This window comes from Chiloscyllium plagiosum, unplaced genomic scaffold (assembly GCF_037043375.1).
Source record: "Chiloscyllium plagiosum isolate Xiang-an unplaced genomic scaffold, Cpla_swu_hap1 HiC_scaffold_9, whole genome shotgun sequence".
NCBI lineage: Eukaryota > Metazoa > Chordata > Chondrichthyes > Orectolobiformes > Hemiscylliidae > Chiloscyllium > Chiloscyllium plagiosum.
In genome coordinates, this window is record NW_028270147.1 from 9,144,790 (window position 1) to 9,171,219 (window position 26,430).

Below are 26,430 nucleotides of genomic sequence, written 5' to 3' on the forward strand. Positions count from 1 at the left end.
AGAGACTTAATGAGCTGAATGGTCTACATCTGCTCCTATGGGTCTTATGAAGTTATCACTCCAAAATGACAACAATTTGGGAAACTGGTCTGTCTGGAGACAATGAAAACATTGTGAGTCCAATAAGAATATTGGGAACATGCGTCTGAAATTAGCTAAATGGCAACAATTTGAATGCGAGGCTTTCCTGTGTTAAAGTTGTTGGGCTGTTGTATCTTTAGCACCTTCCAGCTCGGCTATCAATTGTGTAATCCGGACCTTTGTATGAATAGAAAGCCTGAAAGGCTAGAGATCTCTGCTGTCAAGGCCAGATTTGCAAATGCTTAATACAGTTGAATTGAATTTCACATTCCTGACACATGAACAGAGGCACACCCCATTTAAATTAAGACTAGCATCTCAATTAAAATGGCATCTGACACAAGTTGAGAATTTTATATGAAGAGATCATCATCAGCAACTGGCTGACTGAGCTCCACTGGCAGAATAAATAATTTGGACATTTTCTCACCCATTTTTTTTGCTCCGTGCAAATGTAGAATTTCAAAACTAAATGACCCAGCGACTGATAGAGAGACGCAAATCTATTTAAAATTGCCTTTACTTGGCTCTGCCACACGGTAATCAGGGATGCTACACAAATACTCTTTAAATTCCCAATTATCTCCCTGTGCCAGCCCATAAGAAAACTAATATTTCTATCATTTCACAAGCCACAAATTGGTCGTCAAGGGTAACCAGACTGGAAGGTCAAGGCTCCACAATGTAAAGTTCAAAGGCCACCTGGCTCCTGAGGATAATTGCCCGCAATGTCTATTTGATCCTTTGAAACAGAAAACTTTGCCTTCTTAAAGCCCCGAAGGCGAGGATATATAATGACTATGCATGCAAGTTATCCTTTGAGGTCGTTGTACCTGCGAGGTATAAGTTTGGAAAATCTTTAAAAAAGGCATTGAGCCGGCACAGGGGGAGGATGTGTTGGGAGAGAGAGAAAAAGAAACAACGCATTTAGCGAGTTATATCTCCAAATTGAATTCTCAGCACTCGGTTTTAATTTCTGGTGGTTGGCATTTAAACAAAATAAAACCGCACAAACAAACCTTCTGTGCCACTTGGTTCACCCAATGTGATGTACAGTTGCTAAGATCAGGACCCTTAGGGTTCCACAATCCCGTAGAAACCATACAGAGATAAGAGGCAGTGCCTACAAGAGATGAAGCAGAACAAATTAGATAAACTTTCAAAGCATCTTCCCGTGCATATAAAACACCAACGGCGCATAAATAGTGGTTTAGTCATCGCAGTTAGTCACTGCTGATTTCTGTACCATACACCACCTCTGGCGAGCCACTGACCCAGACAAACGCCCACTATTTAGGAAAAGCCAACTGCTCGCTATCCAAATCTTCTCCCTCGGTTATAACTCATCCGGCCCACTTTTTGAAGATTTCTGCCACTTAAAAATAAAGGCTATAAAAGCAATCAAGTGCCCAGAAATACCTCATCTCTATTTCTCAGTACTTCTGACACACAGAATCTCAGACTCCCTCCAGTGTGGAAGCAGGTCATTTGACCCAACAAGTCTACACCGACCCTCTGAAGAGCATCCCACCCAGACCCACCCCCTCCATCCTATCCTTGTAAACCTTGTAAACCATTGCTAACCCACCTCTATATCCCTGGACACTATGGGGCAATTTTAGCCTGGCCAATCCCCCCTAAACTGCACAATCCTGGACAGAGGGTGGTAGACGTTTGGAACACAAATGACTTTGCAGAGCACAAATTGTTCTGTTATGGAAGATATTGCAGTCGGTTTTAAAATTCAAGGTGTTCAAAGTCAACATTGCCAGCTAGGCTTGCATTTATTGTTCAGCCTGAACAAGGTATGGGATTCATGATTTGGAGATGCCGGTGTTGGACTGGGGTGTACAAAATTAAAAATCACACAACACCATGTTATTGTCTAATAGGGCTCCAAATAAACCTGGTGTTGTGTGATTTTTAACAAGGTATGGAATCTGGAGGAGGCCATTCAGCCCCTCAAATGGCCCCACCATTTTATAAAACCATCATCTACCTCAATCCCGTATACCTCAATCACACCTTCCCACAATTTCCTTCCTTCCTTTCAAATTTATTGACCTCTGCTTTGACTGCACCCTAAATCTGAGAATCAGCAAGCCTCCAAATGTGGGGAATCTCAAAGGTAGACAGCTCTTCACATGAAGAAACGTCTCAACTCGATCCGTAAGTGCTGCCTACCTCACTCAGAGACTGTGACCCCATGATCAAGAATCCCAGAGTTCTAGAAATCCCGGATACAGAAGGACAACAGCAACCCTGTCAAGCATCTCAAGAAATTCCGATGTTTCAATTAGATCACATTTGTATTCTTCCAAATCCAGGAAATATAGAGGAACCTTGATTATTTGGCATTGATTAACTGAACAAAACTCCTCCCTGCCCTTGTCCTTCAGATCATTGATGTTCCTCTGTTTGTGTTCCCTTAATCAACAGCAGGGAAAAGCTTCATTATAAAACTTCTCACTCCTGCCTCCCATTGTCCTGAGGGCCACGAAGGGTGGATATCAGAAAGATATTTCCTATTGTGGGAGAATTTAAACCCCGAGTCATCGGTTCAAAGTAAGGGGCTGCCTCGTTTAAGACTGGGATGAGGAAACATTTTTTTGCTCTGAGAGTTGAGAGTCTTTGGAATTTCCTTCCTCAAAAGCCAATGGATACAGAATCTTTAAATATCCTGAAGGCAGAGGTAGATAGATTCTTGATGACCACTGGCAGTGGTGGAGGCTGGTACAATTATAACATTTAAAAGGCACCTGGATGGGTATAGGAAGGGTTTAGAGGGATATGGGCCAAGTGCTGGCAAATGGGACTAGATTAATTTAGGATATATGGTCGGCATGAATGACTTGGACCGAAGGGTTTGTTTCTATGCTGTACGTCTCCATGACTCTACCCTGACGTACTCATGTAAGATATGATTTGTTGAATAGCACACAAAACAATATTTTTCACTGAACCTTAGGACGTGTGGCAATAATAAATCAAATCAAATGAATTCCTTTGGTGGTAAGATAGGAATTCATTTGATTTGATTTATTTTTGGGGTAATAGAACAAAGTGCAGAATATAGTGATATAGCTACAGAGAAGGTGCAGAAAAAAATCTACTCTAATGTATAAGAGATCCGTTCATAAATCTGATAACAGCGGGGAAGAAGCTGTTTTGAAATCTATTGATTTGTGTTTTCAAACTTTTGTATCTTCAGTGAAATAACTGGGTTTTTGCAACATTTCCAAGGTCACTTTTACTGTTGCAGGGCCTTTCAACTTCCAGATTTCCAAAAAAATAAATTCAAATGCAGGTTTCAAAGTTGATCCAACACCTTCCGTAATTGCATTATGCTCCTTGGATGCAGATAATCCATTCAATACAAAAAACAAGCCAAGTTCTTCACAGCCAATAACATATTTATGAAACCAAAACAGAAGTTGCTGGACAAGCTCCGCAGGTCTGGCAGCATCTATGAAGAGAAATCAGAGATAATATTTTGGGTCTGGCAACCCTTCCTCAGAACATACGTGTGAAATCGAGCCACTGTTGCAATGCTGCTGCCATATTTTTGCAGGCAAATGCAGCAGACACGTTGTGCACAGCAAGATCCCATAAAGAGTACTAAACGACCAGATGATCTGCCATTGCTGATATGCTAGGATGCCTCTTGAGAAGACTCTGGAAATATATGAACATTGGGAGTAAAAGATAAAGTCACCATAGTTCTGCATTCTCTCATCATGGAGAGGCTATTGCAGGTGGTTTAACCTGACGGTTATCATGCCTCAGACAAAGGGAGAGGTTGAGCAGGCAAGTCCTTTGTGATAACCCTCAGCCTGTGTGGGAATTGAACCCATGCTATTAGCTTCATTCCGCATTACAAACAGCTAATAGCCAACTGAGTCAACTGACCCCTATTTTGCCAAGTTACATCAAGAACAGTCATATTTTGAATTGTAGATTGTTAGCTCATACACTGGGCGAGTTATGCCATCCCCTCTCACCTTGTTTAGTCAGATAACGAACTACACTGACTCCCCAAATATAACACATGATCAAATACTCATAACAGCATGCTCTTCTTGTCAACCATCGTGAGTTACTGTGCCCAGACTTGTCATGGGCATTATCTTTGCAGATTTGCTACTGCATACATATGTCCCCTATCTCAACAGAGGTGCTGTGTGCCTCACCTAAACAGAGGGATTATGGGGACTGAATCATAACTGCATATCTCAGTCTGAATGTCCCGACTCTAACTGAGTTCCATTTGAAGTTGCACTTGTTTAGCTCACTATAATAATACCATGAGAGATCAACAATGTTTCATTTTGTTTTTAAAGACTGTTTTGTTGGAATTCCACCTATTGTATCACTCGATGCATTCAGGAGGGGACTGGGAGATTACTTGGACTGAAATAATTTGCAAGGATGCGGGGTAAAAAGCAGGAGATTGGCATCGCTTCAAGATGTTCACTTCATGATGGGCTGAATGGCTTCCTGTGCCATAGCATTTCTGTGTCCATCCTAATTGGAACAGATGCTCTAAGAGCAGTTCAAATATTATGTACAGCATTGTTGGAGAGGCAGTGACAAATGTGTTGAAATGGGATTTTTTTGGACGAATAATTGGAGTTGGAGATTGTAAAATACAATCCGTGATCCCAAGGACTGCACTTGGACGCATTCCACAATGATCTCCGAGCGTGAAAATGCTTCTTTGTGCTTACTGTGGTCGAATTCTGTCCGGCACCATATCTCCATGAGCTTACTGCTACCTCCCACTGTTAAGCTCTTGTGATCAGCCTCATGCATGTCAGACACTCTCAGTCATGTGCAGCGTAAAGGCTGGATTGGGCCTGTGGTGCTGAATATTCTGTTTGCCATGCTGTCAAAGCTAAGCAACAGAAGAACCACAATCCACAGCAGTAGATTGGGAGGGTTGTATTTCAGATCTACGTTTAAAACATATTTCACAGGCGTCTCTGGCACCATATATTGCTTGTCTGCAATCAACCTTGAGAAGATTGTAATGGTGGCAGCCATCTTTAATTGCCACAGTCCTTGTAGTTTCTGTAGCGAGATGGGAGAGAAAGAGCAAAGAGAGAGAGAGAGTGAGAGAGTGATAGAGAGAGAGAGAGAGAGAGACTCGACACTTTACAACAAGGGAGGCATGGTGGTTCAGTAGTTAGCACTGCTGCCTCACAGCACAAAGGACCTGGATTTGATTCCAGCCTCATGTGACTGTCTGTGAGGAGTTTGCACATTCTCCCCGTGTCTGCATGGGTTTCCTCCGTGTGCTCCAGCTTCCTCCCACCGTCCAAAGATGTGCAGGTTAGGTTGATTGTCCATGCTAAATTGCCCCATAGTGTCCAGAGATGTGCAGGTTAGGTGGATCAGTCATGGGAATTGCAAGGTTACAAGAATAGGGTGCATCTGATTGGGATGCTCTTCAGTTCGTCAGTGTTCTTCAGATGGTTGGTGTGGACTCCCTGGGCTGAATGGCCTGCTTCTACACTTCAGGGATGCAATGAGATGAGGAGGAGTTTCTTCCCTCAGAGGGTTATTAAATCTGTTACAATCTTCACCACAGAGGGATATTGAGGCTGGGTTGTTCAGTATATTCAAGGCTGACATAGATTCCCCACCAATAGGGGGATCATGGGTTATGGGGAAAAGGCAGGAACGTGGAGTTGAGGATTATCAGTTCATCCCATGGTCTTGTTGTTGGAGCAGACTCACTGAAGCTGAATGGCCTACCTCTAGCTCTTGTGTCTTCCAGTATAAATTTGGATCCATTCAATGGAACCTGGAAAATCAGGGGGCAATTGAAGATGCTGGTGACAGACTCCACTGTGCCTGGGCGAAAATGAGTACTACAGATGCTGGAGATTAGAGTCAAGAGTGTGGTGCTGGAAAAGCACAGCAGGTCAGGCAGCATCCGAGGAGCAGGAGAATTGACGTTTCGGGCAAAAGCCCTTCATCAGGAAGGGCTGATGAAGGGCCTTTGCCTGAAACGTCGATTCTCCTGCTTCTCGGATGCTGGCTGACCTGCTGTGCTTTTCCAGCACCTCATTCTTGACTCCACTGTGCCTGGGCAGATTGTAGTCATAGTGCTGACATTTAAAGTAACTTGAAGAATTAAAATGAAGGAAGAGGGGTAGAAATAATCTCCTCACACAGTGGATGGTCACAATGCAAAATTCTCTCCCACAACCTGTTGCTGAAGCAGAGTGCATTACGTCTTTGGAAAGGGATTTATGAATGCTTATTTGAAAGAAAGTATTAATGGTTATGGGGAGTGATGAGCAGATGAAGGTTGGACAAGGTGATTGAGGAAAGACTTGCTGGGCCACACAAACTTTGAGAGAAATTTTCCCATTCTGGATCCCACTCAGAAGGAACAGGCGAAATTTTAAAAAACAAGCTTCATGAAAGGTGTAGAAAAAGAATTAATATTCACTTCATGGTTGCTAATAGTCTGTTTAATGTGCTTTTTAAAATTTTCTTTCACAACAAAGGGTGCTAGTCCATTTAATTTGAAATAACAGGGTTGTGTGTGAACATGTTAACGTACTTGTTAAAAGCACTGTAGCATTATTGACTGATGAATCAAGGGGGTCAGTGGTCATTTACAAAAAAGACTGAGGATGGTTTCAATAGAACTCTAAATGGCATAACCCTTTGAAGCATTAACATGCAGAGAGGGTACAGGTCCATGGTTACCTGAAAGTGGCACCACAGGTAGGTAAGACGATCAAGAAGGTTTCTAGCATGTGTGCCTTCTTTGTGTATAAAAATTAGCAAGTCATGTTGCAGCTGTGTAGACCACATTTGGAATATTGTGTACAGTAGTTCTCACACTACCAGAAGGATGTGGAGGCTGTGGAGAAACGTTTTACCAGGATGTTTCCTGGTTTGGAAGCTATTAGCTATGAGGAGAGATTGGACAAACTTAGCTTGTTTTCACTTGAATGTGGGAGGCTGAGGGAGTGACCTGATTGAAGTTTACAAAATGACGAGAGTCACAGTTAGAATGGATCATCTGAGTTTTTATTACCCAGGGTAGATATGTCAATTACCAGTGGGATAGGTTTAAAGTAAAAGGGGATAAGTTTAAAGGAGATGTGAGAGGCAAATTTTTTTATACAGAGGGTGGTAAGTGACTGGAATGCATTGCCAGTGGAGATGGTGGAGATAGATACAATAGCAACATTTAAGGAAAATCTTGACAGATATCTGACGAGGCAGGAATTAGAGGATTATGGCTAGTGTAGAGGCAGAAGATTTTTAATGGAGAAAGGCACAGGGTTGGTGGGCCAAAGGGATTGCTTTCGTGCAAATGTCATTTAATGAGATGTGGTGGACATCTCTGGAAGAGTCAGCACCCATCAGTAACTGAACTGCATCGCTTGCTCAGGCATTGCGGAGGGCAGTTCATCATCAATAACATCAAGCAGGAATCATATGTAGGCCAGATTATATTTCCTTCCCTTAGTTTTATTGTCATCCTTAGCAAGATTAGTTTTCAATTCCAGAAATATTCATCTACGTTCCACCCATTACCATAGTGAGATTCATATCCATAGTATCATTTGAGCATTAGCCTGTGGGATGGTTCAGTGGTTCGATTCCAGCCTCGGGCAACTGTCTGTGTGGAGTTTACACATTCTCCCCGTGTCTGTGTGGAGTTTACACATTCTCCCCGTGTCTGTGTGGAGTTTACACATTCTCCCCGTGTCTGTGTGGAGTTTACACATTCTCCCCGTGTCTGTGTGGAGTTTACACATTCTCCCCGTGTCTGTGTGGAGTTTACACATTCTCCCCGTGTCTGTGTGGGTTTCATCCAAGTGCTCTGGTTTCCTTCAAAGATGTGCAGATTAGAGTGGATTGGCCATGGGAAATGGCTCATGGTGTCCAAGGATGTGCAGGCGAGGGAGGTTAGCCATGGCAACTGAAGGGGTTTAGAAAAAGGGCAGGGCTCTGGGTCTCAGTGGGATGCTCTTCGAAAGGTCGGTGTGGATAATGGGCAGAATGGCCTGCTTTTACGTTGCAGGGATCCTATAATTCCCATGGTGCTAGAGACTCCCTTATTGGTAGGGATACTCCTTCAGTCCATAAAATAGGAATGCAAATTAATTAAAGTTGACTTCTACACGTGAGACAACAGGAGCAGAAGCCCATTGAGTCAGCTCTGATATTCAATGAGACCATGGTTGATCTGATAACCCTCGCATCCACTTTCCTGTCTTTTCCCCATCACCCTTGATTCCCTCACTGATTAAAAATCTGTCAGTCTCAGCCTTGGACATATTTACCCAGCCTGTGCAGTAAAGTGTTCCACAGACCAATGAACCTCAGACAAGGAATTCCTCCTTATCTCTTTATTAAATACGTGATCTCACATTCTGAGATTGTGGCCTCTGTCCGAGAGTATCACGTAAGGGGAAATAACCTCTCTGCACCTTCCCTCTCAAGACCTCTCAGAATCTGGAATACAGAACAACCTCGATTATCCAAACATCAATTATCCAAATTTAGGATTATACGAACGAGCTCTCAAGGTCACGTAAACACGCTATGCATTATCAGAACAATCCGTTATCCAAACTCTCAGTTATCCGAACAAAATACTCCCCGTCTGTCTTGTTTTGATAATCAAGGTTGTCCTGTATTTGTACGGCTATTAGGGTCATGTGCCCACAGCAAGAAAGCAGAAATATCCTAACATTCTGACTGACTGCCCCCCGAGACATTAAAAACTTGAAGATCACATGGTCAGTTACAACATCCATTAATTATTTCATCCATGCAATAGTATTCAGGGTTTTGAGAAAGTGGACTGATCTATTGAAGTTCCTTGAGGAAGTAACGTATTGTGGATGAAGGCAACCTGGTGAGTGAACTGTATTTAGATTTCCAGAAGGTCTTTGATAAGGTAATTGCAGGAAGTAAAAGCTCATGGTGACAAAACAACATTTGGGCATGGATTGAAGATTGGTTGGTTAACAGGGCATAGACAGTTGACACAGGTTGGCACAATACAATGAGTGGGAGAAAGTGAGAACTGCAGATGCTGGAGATCAGATTCAAGAGTATAGTGCTGGAAAAGCCCAGCAGGTCAGGCAGCATCCGAGGAACAGGAGAATCGACGTTTCGGGCATAAAGCCTGATGAAGGGCTTATGCCCGAAACGTCGATTCTCCTGCTTCTCGGATGCTGCCTGACCTGCTGTGCTTTTCCAGCACCACACTCTCGACAATGAGTGGTGTGCCACTTAAGTGGAACTTAATCTGTTGACAATTTATGTAACTGATGTAGGTGTGGGGACTGAAGGCATGGTTGCCAGATTTGCTGATGACACAAAGATAGGTAAAAAAGTAAATTATGATGAGGTCATCAGGAGATGACAAAAAGACGCAGATAGGCTAAGTGAGTGAGCAAACAGCTGGCAGGCGGGAAATGTGAAACTTTCCATTTTGGCAGGAAGATGAAAGGAACTCTTAACCTGAAATGGCCATTGAGTCACACAGCACAGAGGAGGCCCTTCGGCCAACTGAATCTGGCCCAGTGATGGTGAAAGCAGAGGCCTTGAATATCTTGGACTGCAGAGGTAGATCGATTCTTGGAAGGCAATGGTGGTGGAATAGGTTATCGAGGTAGTTGGAAATACAGGTTTCAAGTTACAATCATATCAACCACTATCTTATTTAATGGCAGAGTAGGCTCCTCCTGTTCCTGACTCACAGCACATTCTCACCAGGATGGTCAGGCATGCATCATTATGGGATTGTTCTCTTTGTCAGTCATGTCTCAATGAGGAACATCCTTGCCTCTTGAGTGGGATGGTCGTCAGTTCAAGACTCCATTCAAAAGATCGGAACACAAAGTATCAGCTGGCACTCCAGTGCAGCCCAGAGGGAGGGATGCCCTGCTGAAGGTGCTGCCTTTTAGAGAAAGTATTAAACTGAGACACACACCCCTCCCCCCACCTCGGATAGGTGTAAGACAAATACAAAGCAAAGATGCTATTCCTGGTGTACTAGCCCATATATAAGGCTTGCAGATATAAACCCAGGTCCCTTTACACCTGCAACCACCCTTAGAATTGCACACCCTAATTTGCACTGTCTTTCAATGTCCTTCCCACCAAACTGCATCACCTCACACTTCTCTGCTGCAAGAAGCAAGCACACGTCTTGGCAACACTAGTAAACACAGAACATACAATAGTACAGCATAGGAACAGTCCCTTTGGCCTACCATGTCTGTGCCGACCATGATGTCATTCTTAACTAATCCTATCCACCTGCACATGACCTGTATCCCTCGGCATGGTGGCTCAGTGGTTAGCACTAATGCCTCACAGCAGCAGGGACCTGGGTTTAATTCCATCCTCAGGTGACTGCCGGTGTGGAGTTTGCACATTCTCCCTGTCTGTGTTGGTTTCCTCCCACAGCTCAAAGATGTGCAGGTTAGCGTCGATTGGCCCTGGGACATTACTCTTAGTGTCCAGGGATGTGCAGGTTCGGTAGGTTAGCCATGGTAAATGCAGGGTTAGAGGGATGGAGTGGGTCTGGGTGGGATGCTTTTCAGAGGTGTAGTCTTGATGGGCTGAATCTTTCTGCACTGTAGTGATTTGATTCCTCACCTCTTCATGTATCTAGCAAGCTCACTTCCTCTGTAAATCCAGGGCCTGAACATGATGGGTGCCATTGAACATAACCTACCAACAAAGGATTGCCCATTCTGATTCTGCCACAATTTATACTGAGTACCTTCCAACCGTTCATATACAACAGAGACAATGAGGTAAAGCACGCTTACCACGAGTGCCTTTAGGACATGGGCGCTCCACCAAGAGTCCTTGCTGGGTCTGAGGCCAGCCTATTTCCCGGGCATGTGTTGCCCCACAGAATCTCTCCGGGACTGGGAGGAAACTGGACACTGTCGGCGTTTTCGTCCCGACATCGGGGAGCCCCAGTTTGGGCCCACGGCTGCCCTCCTTGGTGCCCACTGCCAGAGTGGTAGTGGTGGGTGCTCTCTCCATGGTCGTCGAGGTTGTGGTTGCCAGCGTGGTCTTCATGCCAGTAGTCACCAAGGATGTGGTCTCGATGGTGGTAGGTTCTGCAAGACAAGTCAACACAGTGAGACCAAACGAGCTTCTCCACACCTTGTATGTGTGGATCTAGGGAGGAAAAAATGCAGAAACTAGAGCAGGCTATTGAGCACCATTCAGTTAGCGCTTACTGTTAATTGGATAAAGGTCATAGAATAGGAGGCCATTCAGCCTACCATAACTGTGCTAACTCTCAGCAAGAAATATCAGCTGCTTCCATTCCCCTCCCCATCCTCTGTCACTGTGAATTTCTTCACCGCCCCCCCCCACCCCCCAACCCCTTTCTCTGGTGCTTAATCAATTCACTTTGGACAACCGCAATTGGATCTGCCTCCACCATGCTTCCTGGCAGCGGATTCCTGAGGGTAATCACTCAGAAATTTTCTCCTCCTGTGGCTGTTTGTTCTTTTGCTAATCGCGTTCCAAAGTTCTTTCATTGGTGACCCTTCTGTCACTGGGCACTGTCTACCCTGTCACTGGGCACACTCTACCCTGTGTCTGGGGACAGTCTACCCTGTCACTGGGCACACTGTACCCTGTCACTGGGCACACTGTACCCTGTCACTGGGCACTGTCTACCCTGTCACTGGGGACAGTCTACCCTGTCACTGGGCACACTGTATCCTGTCATTGGGCACTGTCTACCCTGTCACTGGGGACAGTCTACCTTGCCTGGAATCCTCACGAATTTGAACGCCTCAACGAAATCTCCTATCAACTTTCTCTTCTCCACTGGGAACAGTCCCAATCTTCTTGAATCTGTCATGCAGCTGAAGTCCCCATTTTCTACAGCTATTTTCTGTATATCCCCTCCAAATCTTGCAGACAACTTCATAATGAGTGGTGTCCGGAATCAGACACAATGCTCCAGCGAAGTCTGAGGCATACCAACCTTCTACAAATATTCATCTAATTTTCCAAGGCTCTATTTATTCAGCCCAGTTCACTGTACATCTTTTTAACTCCTTCTTCAGCTGTGCTGCCCGCTTCAGTGATTTGCAAGTCTCAGATCTCTAGGCCCCTTCATTTCCTCTTGAACTGTTCCCTTTAGTTTATACTACGTCCTCTCATTTCCTCCCAGCACAGTTCATCTGCCTAGGGTCCAAATACTTTTGCTTAACAAAAATACGATGAATCTTTGGATCAGAAGTAGGCCATTAAGGCCATCAAATCTGGTCTGCTACTCCATGAGATCATGGTTAATCTGATAAATCTCAACTCCACTTCCCAGCCTTTTCCCCATGACCCTTGACTCCCTCCTTGGTTACAAATCTGGCTACCTCAGCTTGAATACTTAACAACCCAGTCTTGACCATGAGACCCAGGAGCAAAATTCAGCCATTCGGCCCATTGAGTCTGCTCTACCATTTGACAGCTGTCCATTGTAAAGAATTTCACAGATTCGCTACCCTCTCAGGGAAGAGATTCCTCCTCATCACTATTCCAAATGGGCAACCCTTTACTCTGTGATGATGCCTCGTCCTCAACAGCCCCTCAAGCAATCTGTCCCAACTACTCTGTCAAGCTCCCTAAGAATCTTGCATCTTTCAGTAAGTTCTAAACTCTGATGATTACAGGCCCAACTTACTCAATCCCCTCCTCAGAAGACAGTCCCTCCACACCCAGGATCAATATGTAACAATTTCAGCTTTGAGATTTCAAATGACTAGTGCCCTTAGCCATACCAGACTCCACAGCTATTTTGGAGGGAGACAGTGAGGTCTGCAGATGCTGGAGAACAGAGTTGAGAGTGTGTTGCCGGAAAAGCGCAGCAGGTCAGGCAGCATCCGAGGAGCAGGAAAATCGACGTTTCGGGCATAAGCCCTTCATCAGGAATTTTGGAGGGTCAATTGTTTAAGAATATACACCAATTCTTCCCATGAAGAGGTGTATCCTTACATCACTGCTGAATGCAGTTTTACAAACATGCAAGAAAAAGCGTGAAGTAGGCAGCATTTATTGCCCATCCCTAATTGTCCAGAGGGCAGTTTAGAGTTAACCACATTGCTGTGGGTCTGGAGTCACATGTAGGCCAGACCAGGTAAAGATGACAGACTTCCTTCCTGATAGGACATTAGTGAACCAGGTGAGTTTTTGCAATATTCAACAATGATTCATGGTCATCATCAGACTCTTAATTCCAGATTTTTGTTGAATTTAAAACTCCACCATGGTGGGATTTGCACCCAGCGCCCACACACCCTCCCTCACCTCTATCCAAGGCCCTAAAGGAGCCTTCCACATCCATCAAGGTTTTACCTGCACATCCACTAATATCATTTATTGTATCCGTTGCTCCTGATGCGGTCTCCTCTACATTGGGGAGACTGGGCGCCTCCTAGCAGACCGCTTTAGGGAACATCTCCGGGACATCCGCACCAATCAACCACATCACCCTGTGGCCCAACATTTCAACTCCCCCTCCCACTCTGCCGAGGACATGGAGGTCCTGGGCCTCCTTCACCGCCGCTCCCTCACCACCAGACGCCTGGAGGAAGAACGCCTCATCTTTCGCCTTGGAACACTTCAACCCCAGGGCATCAATGTGGACTTCAACAGTTTCCTCATTTCCCCTTCCCCCACCTCACCCTCGTTCCAAACTTCCAGCTCAGCACTGTCCCTATGACTTGTCCAGACTTGTCCTACCTGCCTATCTCCTTTTCCACCTATCCACTCCACCCTCTCCTCCCTGACCTATCACCTTCATCCCCTCCCCCACTCACCCATTGTACTCTATGCTACTTTCTCCCACCCCCACCCTCCTCTAGCTTATCTCTCCACGCTTCAGGCTCTCTGCCTTTATTCCTGATGAAGGGCTTTTGCCCGAAACGTCGATTTCGCTGCTCCTTGGATGCTGCCTGACCTGCTGAGCTCTTCCAGCACCACTAATCCAGAATCTGATTTCCAGCATCTGCAGTCATTGTTTTTACTAGGTCCCCAGGATCTACCCTGGAATTCCAAAGACTCTCAACCCTCTGAGAGAGAAAAAAAAAAATTCATCATTGTTTTAGATTTTTAAATGATGATCCCCTAGAGCTAGATCCTCCCACACATAACCCTCTTGTTCTGGACTCCCCCTTTCCAGTAAACAGCCTCTTTCTTCTCACCCTCAAATCTGTTAATTGTCTTAAACATCTCAATTAGACCAGTCCTTCATTTCCTACATTCAAGGGAATATTAGGCCTGTCTGTACAAGTTAACTCATAAACACATATATTAAAAGAAAAGTATTCAACAAGTAAATATTATTTGCTTTTAACAGCAAAGGGATTATGACTCATATTCGGCTTAAATGTGATTGAAGGCCTTTCTACTTGTAGTCACTACACACATTGAGTGTGGATCAAAACAGTCATTACACTTCTGCCAGCAATAAGCAATGTGAAAATTAAAGAATGCGTGGCTGGGAAATGTACAGTACTTGAGAAGCTTTCAATTTACATCATGTTTCAGTAACTTAACGCCGAGCCTTCCAGAAAAATAATTAATGTAACATCTTGCACCCACCCCCCCTGCAGTCAAGAGTTGGTGAGCAAAGCTGATTAAATTTTCAAAGAACCCTTCTCATATTCTCACAGTCGGAGAATTCCCTGGCTTTCTAGCGAATCCCCCTTGAAGTGCAAGGCTGTCGAATGATTCCGATCGCAGCAACACGATATAATCGAAGACCCATCGAAAAGTAGCCTCGGTGTGTTGTCGATAGGTGTGCTGATAATCTCAGCTTGCTGCATCCTCTAATAAATACCGGGCAGCTTTGCAAATATGTTCTGCCACATGAGACCATCACAGCAATTGTCATCCAGATTTTCAGCAGAAGAATTTTTTTTTACCCCCTTTCATTTATTTACTCAGATGTTCCCAGCAGACAGCACCAATGTGAATTCTCTTGACCCACCTCACCCTATCAAAATACCCTGATATTTCTTTCTCCTGCCTCTGTTTATTTGGTTACTCCTTAAATCTGTCAACTACATTACTGCAAGAGGTGATGGCCTAGTGGCATTATTACTAAACGAGGTAATGTCTTGGGGATGGCAGGTTCAAGTCCTGCTATGCCAAATATTGGCATTAATGCAACTGTGGAATGGAACAGTCTAATGGTAAACACTGTCAGGGGAAAACCCATCTGGTTTTTAAAGTAATGTTAGAAAAGGAAATCTACTGTCCACACACAAAGGGCAATAGACACTTGGAAATCTCTTCGACAAACAGCAGGTGAAAGAGGATCAGTTGCTAACTTTAAGTCTGAGATAAATAAATGCTTTGTTGAGCAAAAGTATGAAGGGATATGGGGCAAAGGCAAGTATATGGAGTTCAGTCACAGATCAGCCCTGATCTCATTGAATGATGGAATGGATTTGAGGGGCTGAGTGGCCTCCTACTATTCCTATGTTGTCCTTACCTGGGACTGCAAAGCAATGTGTTTGCCTATTAACTACAGTCTGACCACAACGGCTGAGCTGACCAGCGATGCTCACCCATGTCAGATGAATACATTTCAAAAGGATAATCTTATCTACACTCTGTGGTAATGAATGTCACATCCTCATGGATTTGTGAATGGATTTATTAGTGACTAACTTTGATTTGTGTCGCTGAGTTTAGATTTCTCCGTAAGATGTCTTTATACCTTTTTCATAAAGGCAAAACACTGCAGATGTCGGAGATCTGAAATAAAACAAGAAGTTGCTGGAGAAACTCAGCAGATCCGGTAGCATCTGGGGAGAGAGAAACAGAGTTAACGTTTGTTGTCCACTATGAGTGCTCCTCAAGGGGATGAAATGTCTTTCAACATGTTTATGATTTTGCAGCATTCTGTTGGGTCACCCAATATTCGGCTTCACCTAATTTCTTTTCCAGAGTAGTTGTAACTTCTATTTTACAATCCTCCTTTGCCTCTTTTTCCCAATGCTTCTGTAACACCTCTTTTGTTATGTGGAGATCAGGGTGACACACAGTACTCTGTGTGTGGACTCAAGGTTTAATACACTTTTAACACAAACTTTCTCTGACTTTATTCCTCTCGAGAAGTGCACCTGCGTGTGCTTTGCATTTCGTATGGCTTTGATGTGATAACACAGGATCTTATTCAAAGACATACAGTGTGGAAACAGGCCATTCGACTCATCGAGTCCATGCCTGCCCTCCAAGCAGCATCTTGCTCAATCCCTGTAACCCTGCATTTCATTTCCCATGGCTAATCCACCTCGCCTGTACATCTTTAGATTGTGGGAGGAAACCGGAGTACCTGGAGGTAAACCCATGCAGACACGGGGAGAACGCACAAACTCCACACAGACAGTCACCTGAGGATGGAATCAAACCCAGGTCTTTGGCACTGTGAGGCAGCAGTACTAACCACTGAGCCACTGTGCCACTCCTCTCAAGCTGTGTTGCTATATTTAATGATATACCTATTTGAATCTCTGTGATCTGCCACTTTCACATTTCATAACTCTAATTTATAGTTCGGACAACTGACATTAGTGCCCGGACTGGCAGACCCATAGGTTGTGGGTGAGAGACAGAAGACCTATGGACACTGTTAAGTGCGGTCATCAGAGACAGAGAGAGAAAACCACTCCATTAGCTGCACTTACGCGGTGCAAGTATTTTTCAGCGAAGAGGGATTTCAATTGCTCAAAGGGTCTACAAATTTGGCACTTGGTCAACACTAGGTTATCGCTGTGTCCTCAAGAACAGATTTCTTCCCTGTCCACTTATCCACCAGATGGTTCCACTATAATCTTTATAAATGACCACACTTCAGGACTAGGTGGAGTTCTGTATCTTTAGGAATGCCTTAGAAGTGTGCGTCAGGATGTGTTAAGAGTTCACCACTGATAGGAATACCAAACAGTAGAACAACTAGATTACTTTTCTCAGAGAACAGAAGATTGAGCAGGCATTAGAATTATGAAGTGCTTTGATAAAAGTACTTCCACAGGGAAAGAGTGAATGACGAAAAACTGTTAATTGTATATTAATTGAGTGTTGAATGTTTTACAACTATGGGCATTGACAGAACATTTACTTGTGCACTGACATACAAATGCTGACTGATACCCTGGTGGTTTGAACATAGAGCTGCCTGCCTGTAATATCTACCTCTGGAAATAAAAGCTTTTAAAGAGTGGCAAAATTAACTCATTGTATGCCTAATTCCTCACCTCAGTTTGCACCTGTATCCACACTCCATTCAGTGCCTGTGTCCTCACTTCACCCTGTGCCTATATCCTCATCTCATTGTGGACATATTTCTTCAACTCATACTATGCCTGTACTCATACCCCATTCTCCACCTGTATCCACGCCTTATTCCTTGCTTGTTTCCTCACCTCATCCTCCACCTGTATGCACACTGCAGTCTTTTGCCTGTATCCTCACCCCATTCTACATCTGTTTCCACACCTATTTCCCTAGTTCATTCTACCTTATCCTGTGCTTGTTTCCACACCTCTTTCTATGCATGTGGCATGACTTCATTTGGCTCCACTACTGGTTTGTAATATAGATTGACACCAACAATGTGGTTTCAATTCCCACAATGCTGAGGTTACCATGAAGATCCTTCCTTCTCAACACTTTCCCTCCCCTGATGTGACTCTCCAGTTAAACCCCCCCAAGTTATCTCTGTCTCGCAAGTGAGCAGCCCTGTGATCCAGTAGGACTATGAGAACTTTACCAATCACTTGTCCTCGCTTTTTGCCTATTCCTCTGCAGCGAAATGTCTTCCTTCAGCTGAATTTGCTTTCTCAATGATCCCCCCACCCTTGGACGAACAGCCCAGATCCCTCGCCATTCAATCATCCTCCACCTCACCCCAGTTCCTGTCCTTCACATACAACCTTGGAGAATCTGCATGGAGATTGTTGAACCATGTGAGGCATTACAGCCAAATAGTGATCTTCTCTTCACTAGCCATTTCCAGACAGCAATCCAGAGGGGATACCTTGGGTGATCAGCAATGAGAGGGTGACAAAGTCAGACTCTCTTCCTCAGCGGCTGTGTTTGATGCCAGGACGTCAAGCGCGAACCACAAAGCCATTTTGCCGGGTCTTAATTGCTTCTTAGCAAAGCAGAAACACACAGACTACTCCCTTGCTCTGAAGTTGTTGCTTGGCTCAACATTGCAAGCTTGACATTTTAATAGCTTTTCTTCTGTTACCGTGGCAACCTGCTTGTTGCTAGCCAGGCTAATTTCCCCGCATTATCTATTGACTAGGACTGGCGGACTGATAATCCACCAGACATAGAAGTCTGCTCCCATTGGTTCTAATCATTGCAACTGCAATAGAATCCTTCAACCAGAACATGAACCATCTTAATTTGTCCGCTTTTCAAAGGCCGAGTATAAAAGGGCGACTGATGTCGCACTTATTTCTGCATGGTTGGTACTGTCATCCTGCCACTATCAGACATCTCAAACACCAGAAATAAATGGAGCCTTCAACACATGTCTATGCTTTTTATTAAAAGGGCTTCTTCCCTCCAATGTTAGCACCAGAGTTCCACATTGAAGCAGAGGCTGATGTTTTACATCATATCAATCCCTTCAAACAACCCACTCCTTCTTTCTTGCTGTTCTCCTGAAAGCCCTTGTAAGTTGCCCTTTGATTAAAAAACACAACCCATCTTTTCAGGCAGGGAACTTTATTTTTTTGACTTTCAGAGCAGTTAAAGTGCATAAAAAAAATGCCTTCAGGAAGTCAAAATAATTGTCACTGAATCAGTTCTGGCCGAGCAAGGTTGGACTTATTAAAGCTATCATAAAGTATTATACAGTCTGTATTTCAAACTCTCTTGAGCTAATTAGCAGATCTTTACTACAATAAAGTTACATTGAGAGCGTAGACTAAGCTGCCAACTAAGCTGATAATATGCAATATTATCTCTTTAGTGGGTCATAGTTGAAGCATAATGGCTTGCCGATTTACAACAGAGCTGAGGAAACCCTTGCTCCCTAACAGAGTCTTTGGAATTTCCTTCCTCAAAAGGCATTTGATGCAGAATCTTTAAATATTCTGAAGTCAGAGGGAGATAGATTAGAGTCATAAAGTCACAGAGATGTACAGCATTGAAACAGACCCTTCGGTCCAACCCATCCATGCCGACCAGATATCCCAACCCAATCTAGTCCCACCTGCTAGCACCTGGCCCTTATCCCTCCAAACCCTTCCTATTCATTTACCTATCCAGATGCCTTTTAAATTTTGCAATTGTACCAGCCTTTACCACCTCCTCTGGTAGCTCATTCTGTACAAGCACCACTCTCTGTGTGAAAAAGTTGCCCCTTAGGTTTCTTTTATATCTTTCCCTTCTCACCCTAAACCTGTGCCCTCTAGTTCTGGACTCCCCCACCCGAGTGAAAAGACCTTACCTATGTACCCGATCCATGCCCCTTATGATTTTGTAAACCTCTATCATGTCACCCCTCAGCTTCCGATTCTCCAGGGAAAACAGTCCCAGCCTGTTCAGCCTCTCCCTCTTGCTCAAATCCTCCAACCTTGGCAACATCCTTATGAATCTTTTCTGAACCCTTTCAGGTTTTACAACATCTTTCTGATAGGAAGGAGACCAGAATGGCAAGCAATATTCCAAATGTGGCCTAACCTATGTCCTGTACAGCCACAACATGGCCTCCCAACTCCTGTACTCAATACTCTGACCAATAAAGGCAAGCATACCAAACATCTTCTTCACTATCCTATCTACCTGAGGCTCTACTTTCAAGGAACTATGAACCTACACTCCAAGGTCTCTTTGTTCAGCAACACTCCCCAGGATATTATGATTAAGTGAATATGTCCTGCTCTAACTTGCTTTTCCAAAATGCAGCACCTCGCATTTATCTCAATTAAACTCCATCTGCCACTCCTCAGCCCATTGACCCATCCTGTTGTAATCTGAGGTAACCCTCTTCACTGTCCACTACACCTCCAATTTTGGTGTCATCTACAAACTTACTAACTGTACCTCCTATGTTCACATCCAAACTATTTATATAAATAATGAAAAGTGGTGGATCCAGCACCGATCCTTGTGGCACTCCACTGGCCTCATGCCTCCAGTCTGATTCTTGATGACTTAACGGGGATGAAAGATTATTGGGGATATGCAGAAACGAAAATTCGAAGTTAAAATTACCATTGACCTTTACGAATGGTGAGTTTGAAGGGCTAAGTGGCCACTCTTCACAGAACAGTGGGGAAGCATGCCATTTGCCCCGTTGAGTCCACACCAACCTCTGAAGAGCCACCCAGACCCACCCAATCCCTGCATTTCCCATGGCCAATCCACCAAACCTGCACATCTTTGGGAGGAACAAATGCAGATATGAGAAGAATGTGCCACCTGACGGTGGCAGACAGCCACCTGACGGTGGAATCGAACCTGGGTCCCCTGGCATCATGAGGCAGCAGTGCTAACCACCAAGGTGCCACTCTTGTCCCTTGTCAGTACGAACTTAGCACTCTGTCTTAGATTGGTGTGCTGGTATATTCAAAAAAGCCATGATGAGGAGGTGCCAGTGTTGGATTGGGGTGGACAAAGTTAAAAAGTCACATGACACCACGTTATAGTCCACCAGGTTTATTTGGAAGCACTAGCTTTTGGAGCGCTGCTCCTTCGTTAGGGCCAATTTCTGATGTTCTCCTTCAAAATGTCAGAAGTGAGAATGTGAAATTGTTGGGATGAATCGATGAAGTTTGCCAATATCAAAGTAAAATTGCAATTGAGTCTGTGTAACTCTCAGGTTCAGTCCAAAAATAGCGTACTGAGCTCGTGGTTGTGACATGGCCTGGATAGTTAATCCCAAAACAGGAGTTCAAATCTCAACAAGCAACTTTATATTTAAGGAATCGAATAAATGAGGAATCAGAAATCTGAAACCCACAACCAAGTAACAACACAATTGTCATCAATCTCCAATCGATTCTGCAGAGATGCTGTTCTCACCTGGTCCGACCCATGGGTCACTCCAGATCTACCACAACGTGACTTATGCGACAAGCTCCTCTGAAATGTCCTAGCAAGATGCTCAATGGTCAAGAGATTAGTTCACCACCTCCTTCTCAGGGATAATAAATACTGCCTTTGCAAGTGATGTCCACAACCTCATGAGTGAATAGCAACAGCCACCATAGTGTCACTCTCTCATCAGGCAAAGGGTGAGAGACAATCCTTTGAGTTTCATCAAAGGATTACCACACCTCAAGCCAGGTTGTGAAGATGGGACCTCAGTCCATACCCACGTGAGAATTAATCCCGTGCTGTTAGCATTGCTGTATTGCAAACCAACCGTCCAGCCAACCGAGCTAACCAACAATCTCAGCACGCATCCTGCAGAAGATGGACATTTTGAAGTCAAAGTCATTTCAATCCCTATCTCCCTGCACCGTCATTTCTTATTATGCACTCGCCAGAGGAATGATCATCTGAGGTGTCTGATTTTCAGCTATCTGATTAATAATCTCGTACACTTAGTAAACAAGAAATCTATTCTCCCCTGAGACAACAGCAGAGGGCAAATCCATGAAGAAAGCTGAATTTCAATGACACATTTTATACACAGTAATTAATCAAAAATGCAATAAAAACTATCTTGCAATATCTTGCAAATGTTTCTAATCATCCTGGTCCTTTCTATCACTGTATTAACTGAACAGAATAGCTTGATTTAGATAATTAGCTTGAATTCCAGGGAAAAATAATATTTTAACTCGTCGACAAGCTTTTTTAAAAAAATTATAATGCCTGAAATTACCTATGAGAGAAATGAGACCTGAACCTGAAACTGGATTGAAAGGGTCCGACATTAAGAGATCATTCTGTCACAAGAATCATTTAAAGGCTAACATCCAAACACAATTTTCAATTTTTGGATTGCACTCCATATTCTCCACATTTAGAAAAATGTACTTGCACAGTTTACAGATAAAGACAGTGCAATGTGCTTCCATAAAATTATTCCAAACTTCCACAACCTTGTTGTTCTCCCCATTCAGCGGCAGCCACAGTCTTTCAGTATCCGTGATGGTTCAGTGGCAATTTGCATCAAATTCGTATTGATTTGAGCCATTTGAGCCATATTTATTTGCACATAAGAACAGGACGTTTCCATTCAGTCCTTCAAACCAGTCCATGTTATAGGTGAGACTGCAGGCCAATCTGTGCCTTAGCTCCAGTTTTTCAAATTCTCAAATGGCTTACTTGCCTAAAATGGTGGCCCAGTGATTAGCACTGCGGCCTCACAGCATCAGGGACCCAGGTTTGATTCCAGCCTCAGGTGACTGCCTGTGTTGAGTTTGCACATTCTCCCTGTGTCTGTGTGAGTTTCCTCCCACAGTCCAAAGATGTGTAGATTAGGGTGGATTGGCTGTGCTAAATTGTCCATAGCACCCAGGGATGTGCAGGCAAATTAGATTGACCATGGAAATATGCAGGGTTACAGGGATTCGGTGGGATACTTTGCGAGAGTGGGTGTGTCTGCTCCCACACTGTAAGGGTTCTATAACAGTCTTGGGGGAGGGGGAAAGCAGGTCCACATTTCCACAAGTCTCCTACCCTTCCATTCCCACCTCCTTTGAGGGTTTACAGGTTGTTCTGCAGATGCTGGAGATCAGAGCTGAAAATGTTTTGCTGGAAAAGCGCAGCAGGTCAGACAGCATCCAGGGAACAGGAGAATCGACGTTTCATTAACACGAATTGGCTATAATGTGATTGTTGAATTGTGGATGCTGTTTGGATAACATAAACTTTCTACTGAATGGGTATGGGGATTTTCTGTAGCAGAGGAGCACAACTGCCATGTTATACCAGAGAGACCTGTACTCAGAAATGGCCGAACCCGTCCATCTGATCACAAGTTCCCCTTCCAGTGTGAGGAAGTTTCTGCAAATTTATGGGATGGAGTGGGAGATTGGCACAAGGTAATGTCTGAACAACTGCACAGATACAAAAAGCCCCCTTCTTGTGCTGTAAAACTTCTGGCATTCTGACCTTTGTATTGGATTTATTCCTGACAGTTGTATGCTGGTCACCCTTTGATTTGGACTGAAAATGTGTTGCTGGAAAAGCGCAGCAGGTCAGGCAGCATCCAGGGAACAGGAGGATCGACGTTTCGGGCATAAGCCCTTCTTCAGGCTTATGCCCGAAACGTCGATTCTCCTGTTCCCTGGATGCTGCCTGACCTGCTGCGCTTTTCCAGCAACACATTTTCAGCTCTGATCTCCAGCATCTGCAGACCTCACTTTCTCCTTTGATTTGGACTGCCCTGCCAGGAGAACAATCTTCTCTACTCAAGATCAGCAAAGTATATCATAGACAATAGACAATAGGTGCAGGAGTAGGCCATTCTGCCCCTCGAGCCTGCACCACCATTCAATATGATCATGGCTGATCATGACAAACAAATAAACTGCAACACCGACAATGAGAAGCAGAACACCTTGCGCACTGCGAAAACCAGAACAAATGTCAATAAATGTTGGAAAATGGAGCAGATTAGTCATCAGGTAAGTTCAACTGACCATTTCAGGGTACGTCTCCTGAAGACCAGCTTAGATCTTGGTAGAAATCAAGGTAATGGACAAATCTATTAACTTTTCACTCAGAACCACCAGCACACCTCATTTTACCCTCCATTCTTCACTGTGTTTATCCCTACTGTGATTATTCAGGAAACCCGTTCGTTCTTCAATGTCTGGGTTTCTGTTTTTTTTGTACCATATGAAATCGGAGAAGAAACAGGCCATTGAGCCCATCAAGTGTGTTCTGACATCCAATGAAATTATCCTCAACCCTACTTTCCTGCCTTGCCCCAGAACCCTTCATAGAACATAGAACATAGAACATAGAACAATACAGCACAGAACAGGCCCTTCGGCCCACGATGTTGTGCCGAACTTCTAACCTAGATTAAGTACCCATCCATGTACCTATCCAAATGCCGCTTAAAGGTCGCCAATGATTCCGACTCTACCACTCCCACGGGCAGCGCATTCCATGCCCCCACCACTCTCTGGGTAAAGAACCCACCCCTGACATCTCCCCTATACCTTCCACCCTTCACCTTAAATTTATGTCCCCTTGTAACACTCTGTTGTACCCGGGGAAAAAGTTTCTGACTGTCTACTCTATCTATTCCTCTGATCATCTTATAAACCTCTATCAAGTCACCCCTCATCCTTCGCCGTTCCAACGAGAAAAGGCCGAGAACTCTCAACCTATCCTCGTACGACTTCCTCTCCATTCCAGGCAACATCCTGGTAAATCTTCTCTGCACCCTCTCCAAAGCTTCCACATCTTTCCTAAAGTGAGGCGACCAGAACTGCACACAGTACTCCAACTGTGGCCTAACCAAAGTCCTGTACAGCTGCAACATCACTTCACGACTCTTGAATTCAATCCCTCTGCTAATGAATTCCCTTACTTCATTCCCTTACTGATTAAAAATCTGTCTCTCTCAGCCTTGACATACTTATCAATCCCACAGCTTCCAACCTCATAGTCCGGGAACCCCGCACTGCCCGGTTCTACCTCCTTCCCAAGATCCACAAGCCTAACCACCCTGGCCGACCCATTGTCTCAGCATGCTCCTGCCCCACTGAACGCATCTCTACCTACCTCGACACTGTCCTATCCCCCCGAGTCCAGGAACTCCCCACATATATTCGAGGCACCACCCACGCCCTCCACCTCCTCCAAGACTTCCGTTTCCCCGGACCCCAACGTCTCATCTTCACCATGGATATCCAATCCTTCTACACCTCCATCCGCCATGACCAGGGTCTCCAAGCCCTCCGTTTTTTCCTCTCCAGAGGTCCCCAGCAGTACCCTTCTACCAACACTCTCATTCGCTTGGCCGAACTGATCCTCACCCTTAACAATTTCTCCTTTGAATCCTCCCACTTCCTCCAGGCCAAAGGGGTAGCCATGGGCACACGTATGGGCCCCAGCTATGCCTGTCTCTTTGTTGGCTACGTAGAGCAGTTGATCTTCCATAATTACACCGGCACCACTCCCCACCTCTTCCTCTGCTACATTGATGACTGCATTGGCGCCACCTCATGCTCCCGCGAGGAGGTTGAGCAATTCATCAACTTCACCCACACATTCCACCCTGACCTTAAATTTACCTGGACCATCTCTGACACCTCCCTCCCCTTCCTGGACCTCTCCATCTCCATTAGTGACGACCTACTTGACACTGACATTTTTTACAAACGCACCGACTCCCACAGCTACCTGGATTACACCTCTTCCCACCCTATCTCTTGCAAAAATGCCATCCCGTATTCCCAATTCCTCCGCCTCCGCCGTATCTGCTCCCAGGAGGAGCAGTTCCACCACAGAACACACCAGATGGCCTCCTTCTTTAGAGACCGCAATTTCCCTTCCCACGTGGTTAAAGATGCCGTCCAACGCATCTCGTCCACATCCCGCACCTCCATCCTCAGACCCCACCCCTCCAACCGTAACAAGGACAGAACGCCCCTGATGCTCACCTTCCACCCTACAAACCTCCGCATAAACCAAATCATCCGCCGACATTTCCGCCACCTCCAAAAAGACCCCACCACCAGGGATATATTTCACTCCCCACCCCTTTCCACCTTCCGCAAAGACCGTTCCCTCCGTGACTACCTGGTCAGGTCCACGCCCTCCTACGACCCACCCTCCCATCCTGGCACCTTCCCCTGCCACCGCAGGAACTGTAAAACCTGTGCCCACACATCCTCCCTCACCTCTATCCAAGGCCCTAAAGGAGGAGAAAGTGAGGTCTGCAGATGCTGGAGATCAAAGTTGAAACTTTATTGCTGGAACAGCACAGCAGGTCAGGCAGCATCCAGGGAACAGGAGATTCGACGTTTCGGGCACAGGCCCTTCTTCAGGAATGAGCCTGAAAGGAGCCTTCCATATCCATCAAAATTTTACCTGCACATCCACCAATATCATTTACTGTATCCGTTGCTCCCGATGCGGTCTCCTCTACATTGGGGAGACTGGGCACCTCCTAGCAGAGTGCTTTAGGGAACATCTCCGAGACACCCGCACCAATCAACCAAACCGCCCCGTGGCCCAACATTTCAACTCCCCCTCCCACTCTGCCGAGGACATGGAGGTCCTGGGCCTCCTTCACCGCCGCTCCCTCAGCGCCAGACGCCTGGAGGAAGAACGCCTCATCTTCCGCCTCAGAACACTTCAACCCCAGGGCATCAATGTGGACTTCAA

At 45.0% G+C, this 26,430-nt stretch overlaps 1 protein-coding gene across 17 annotated transcripts in view; it reads right to left on the reverse strand.

The window, feature by feature from the left end:
* The window catches only part of adgrl2a (adhesion G protein-coupled receptor L2a), a 1,095,933-nt gene that overhangs the window by 119,624 nt on the left and 949,879 nt on the right, over positions 1-26,430 (reverse strand). For all 17 annotated transcript variants that reach the window (XM_087990388.1, XM_087990387.1, XM_087990393.1 and 14 more), the window contains 2 exons: positions 10,905-11,204; positions 1,101-1,204 (listed from right to left, as the gene is read on the reverse strand). In XM_087990388.1, coding sequence (XP_087846514.1) covers positions 1,101-1,204; positions 10,905-11,204 — 404 coding nt within the window. The remainder of the gene's footprint in view (positions 1-1,100; positions 1,205-10,904; positions 11,205-26,430) is intronic.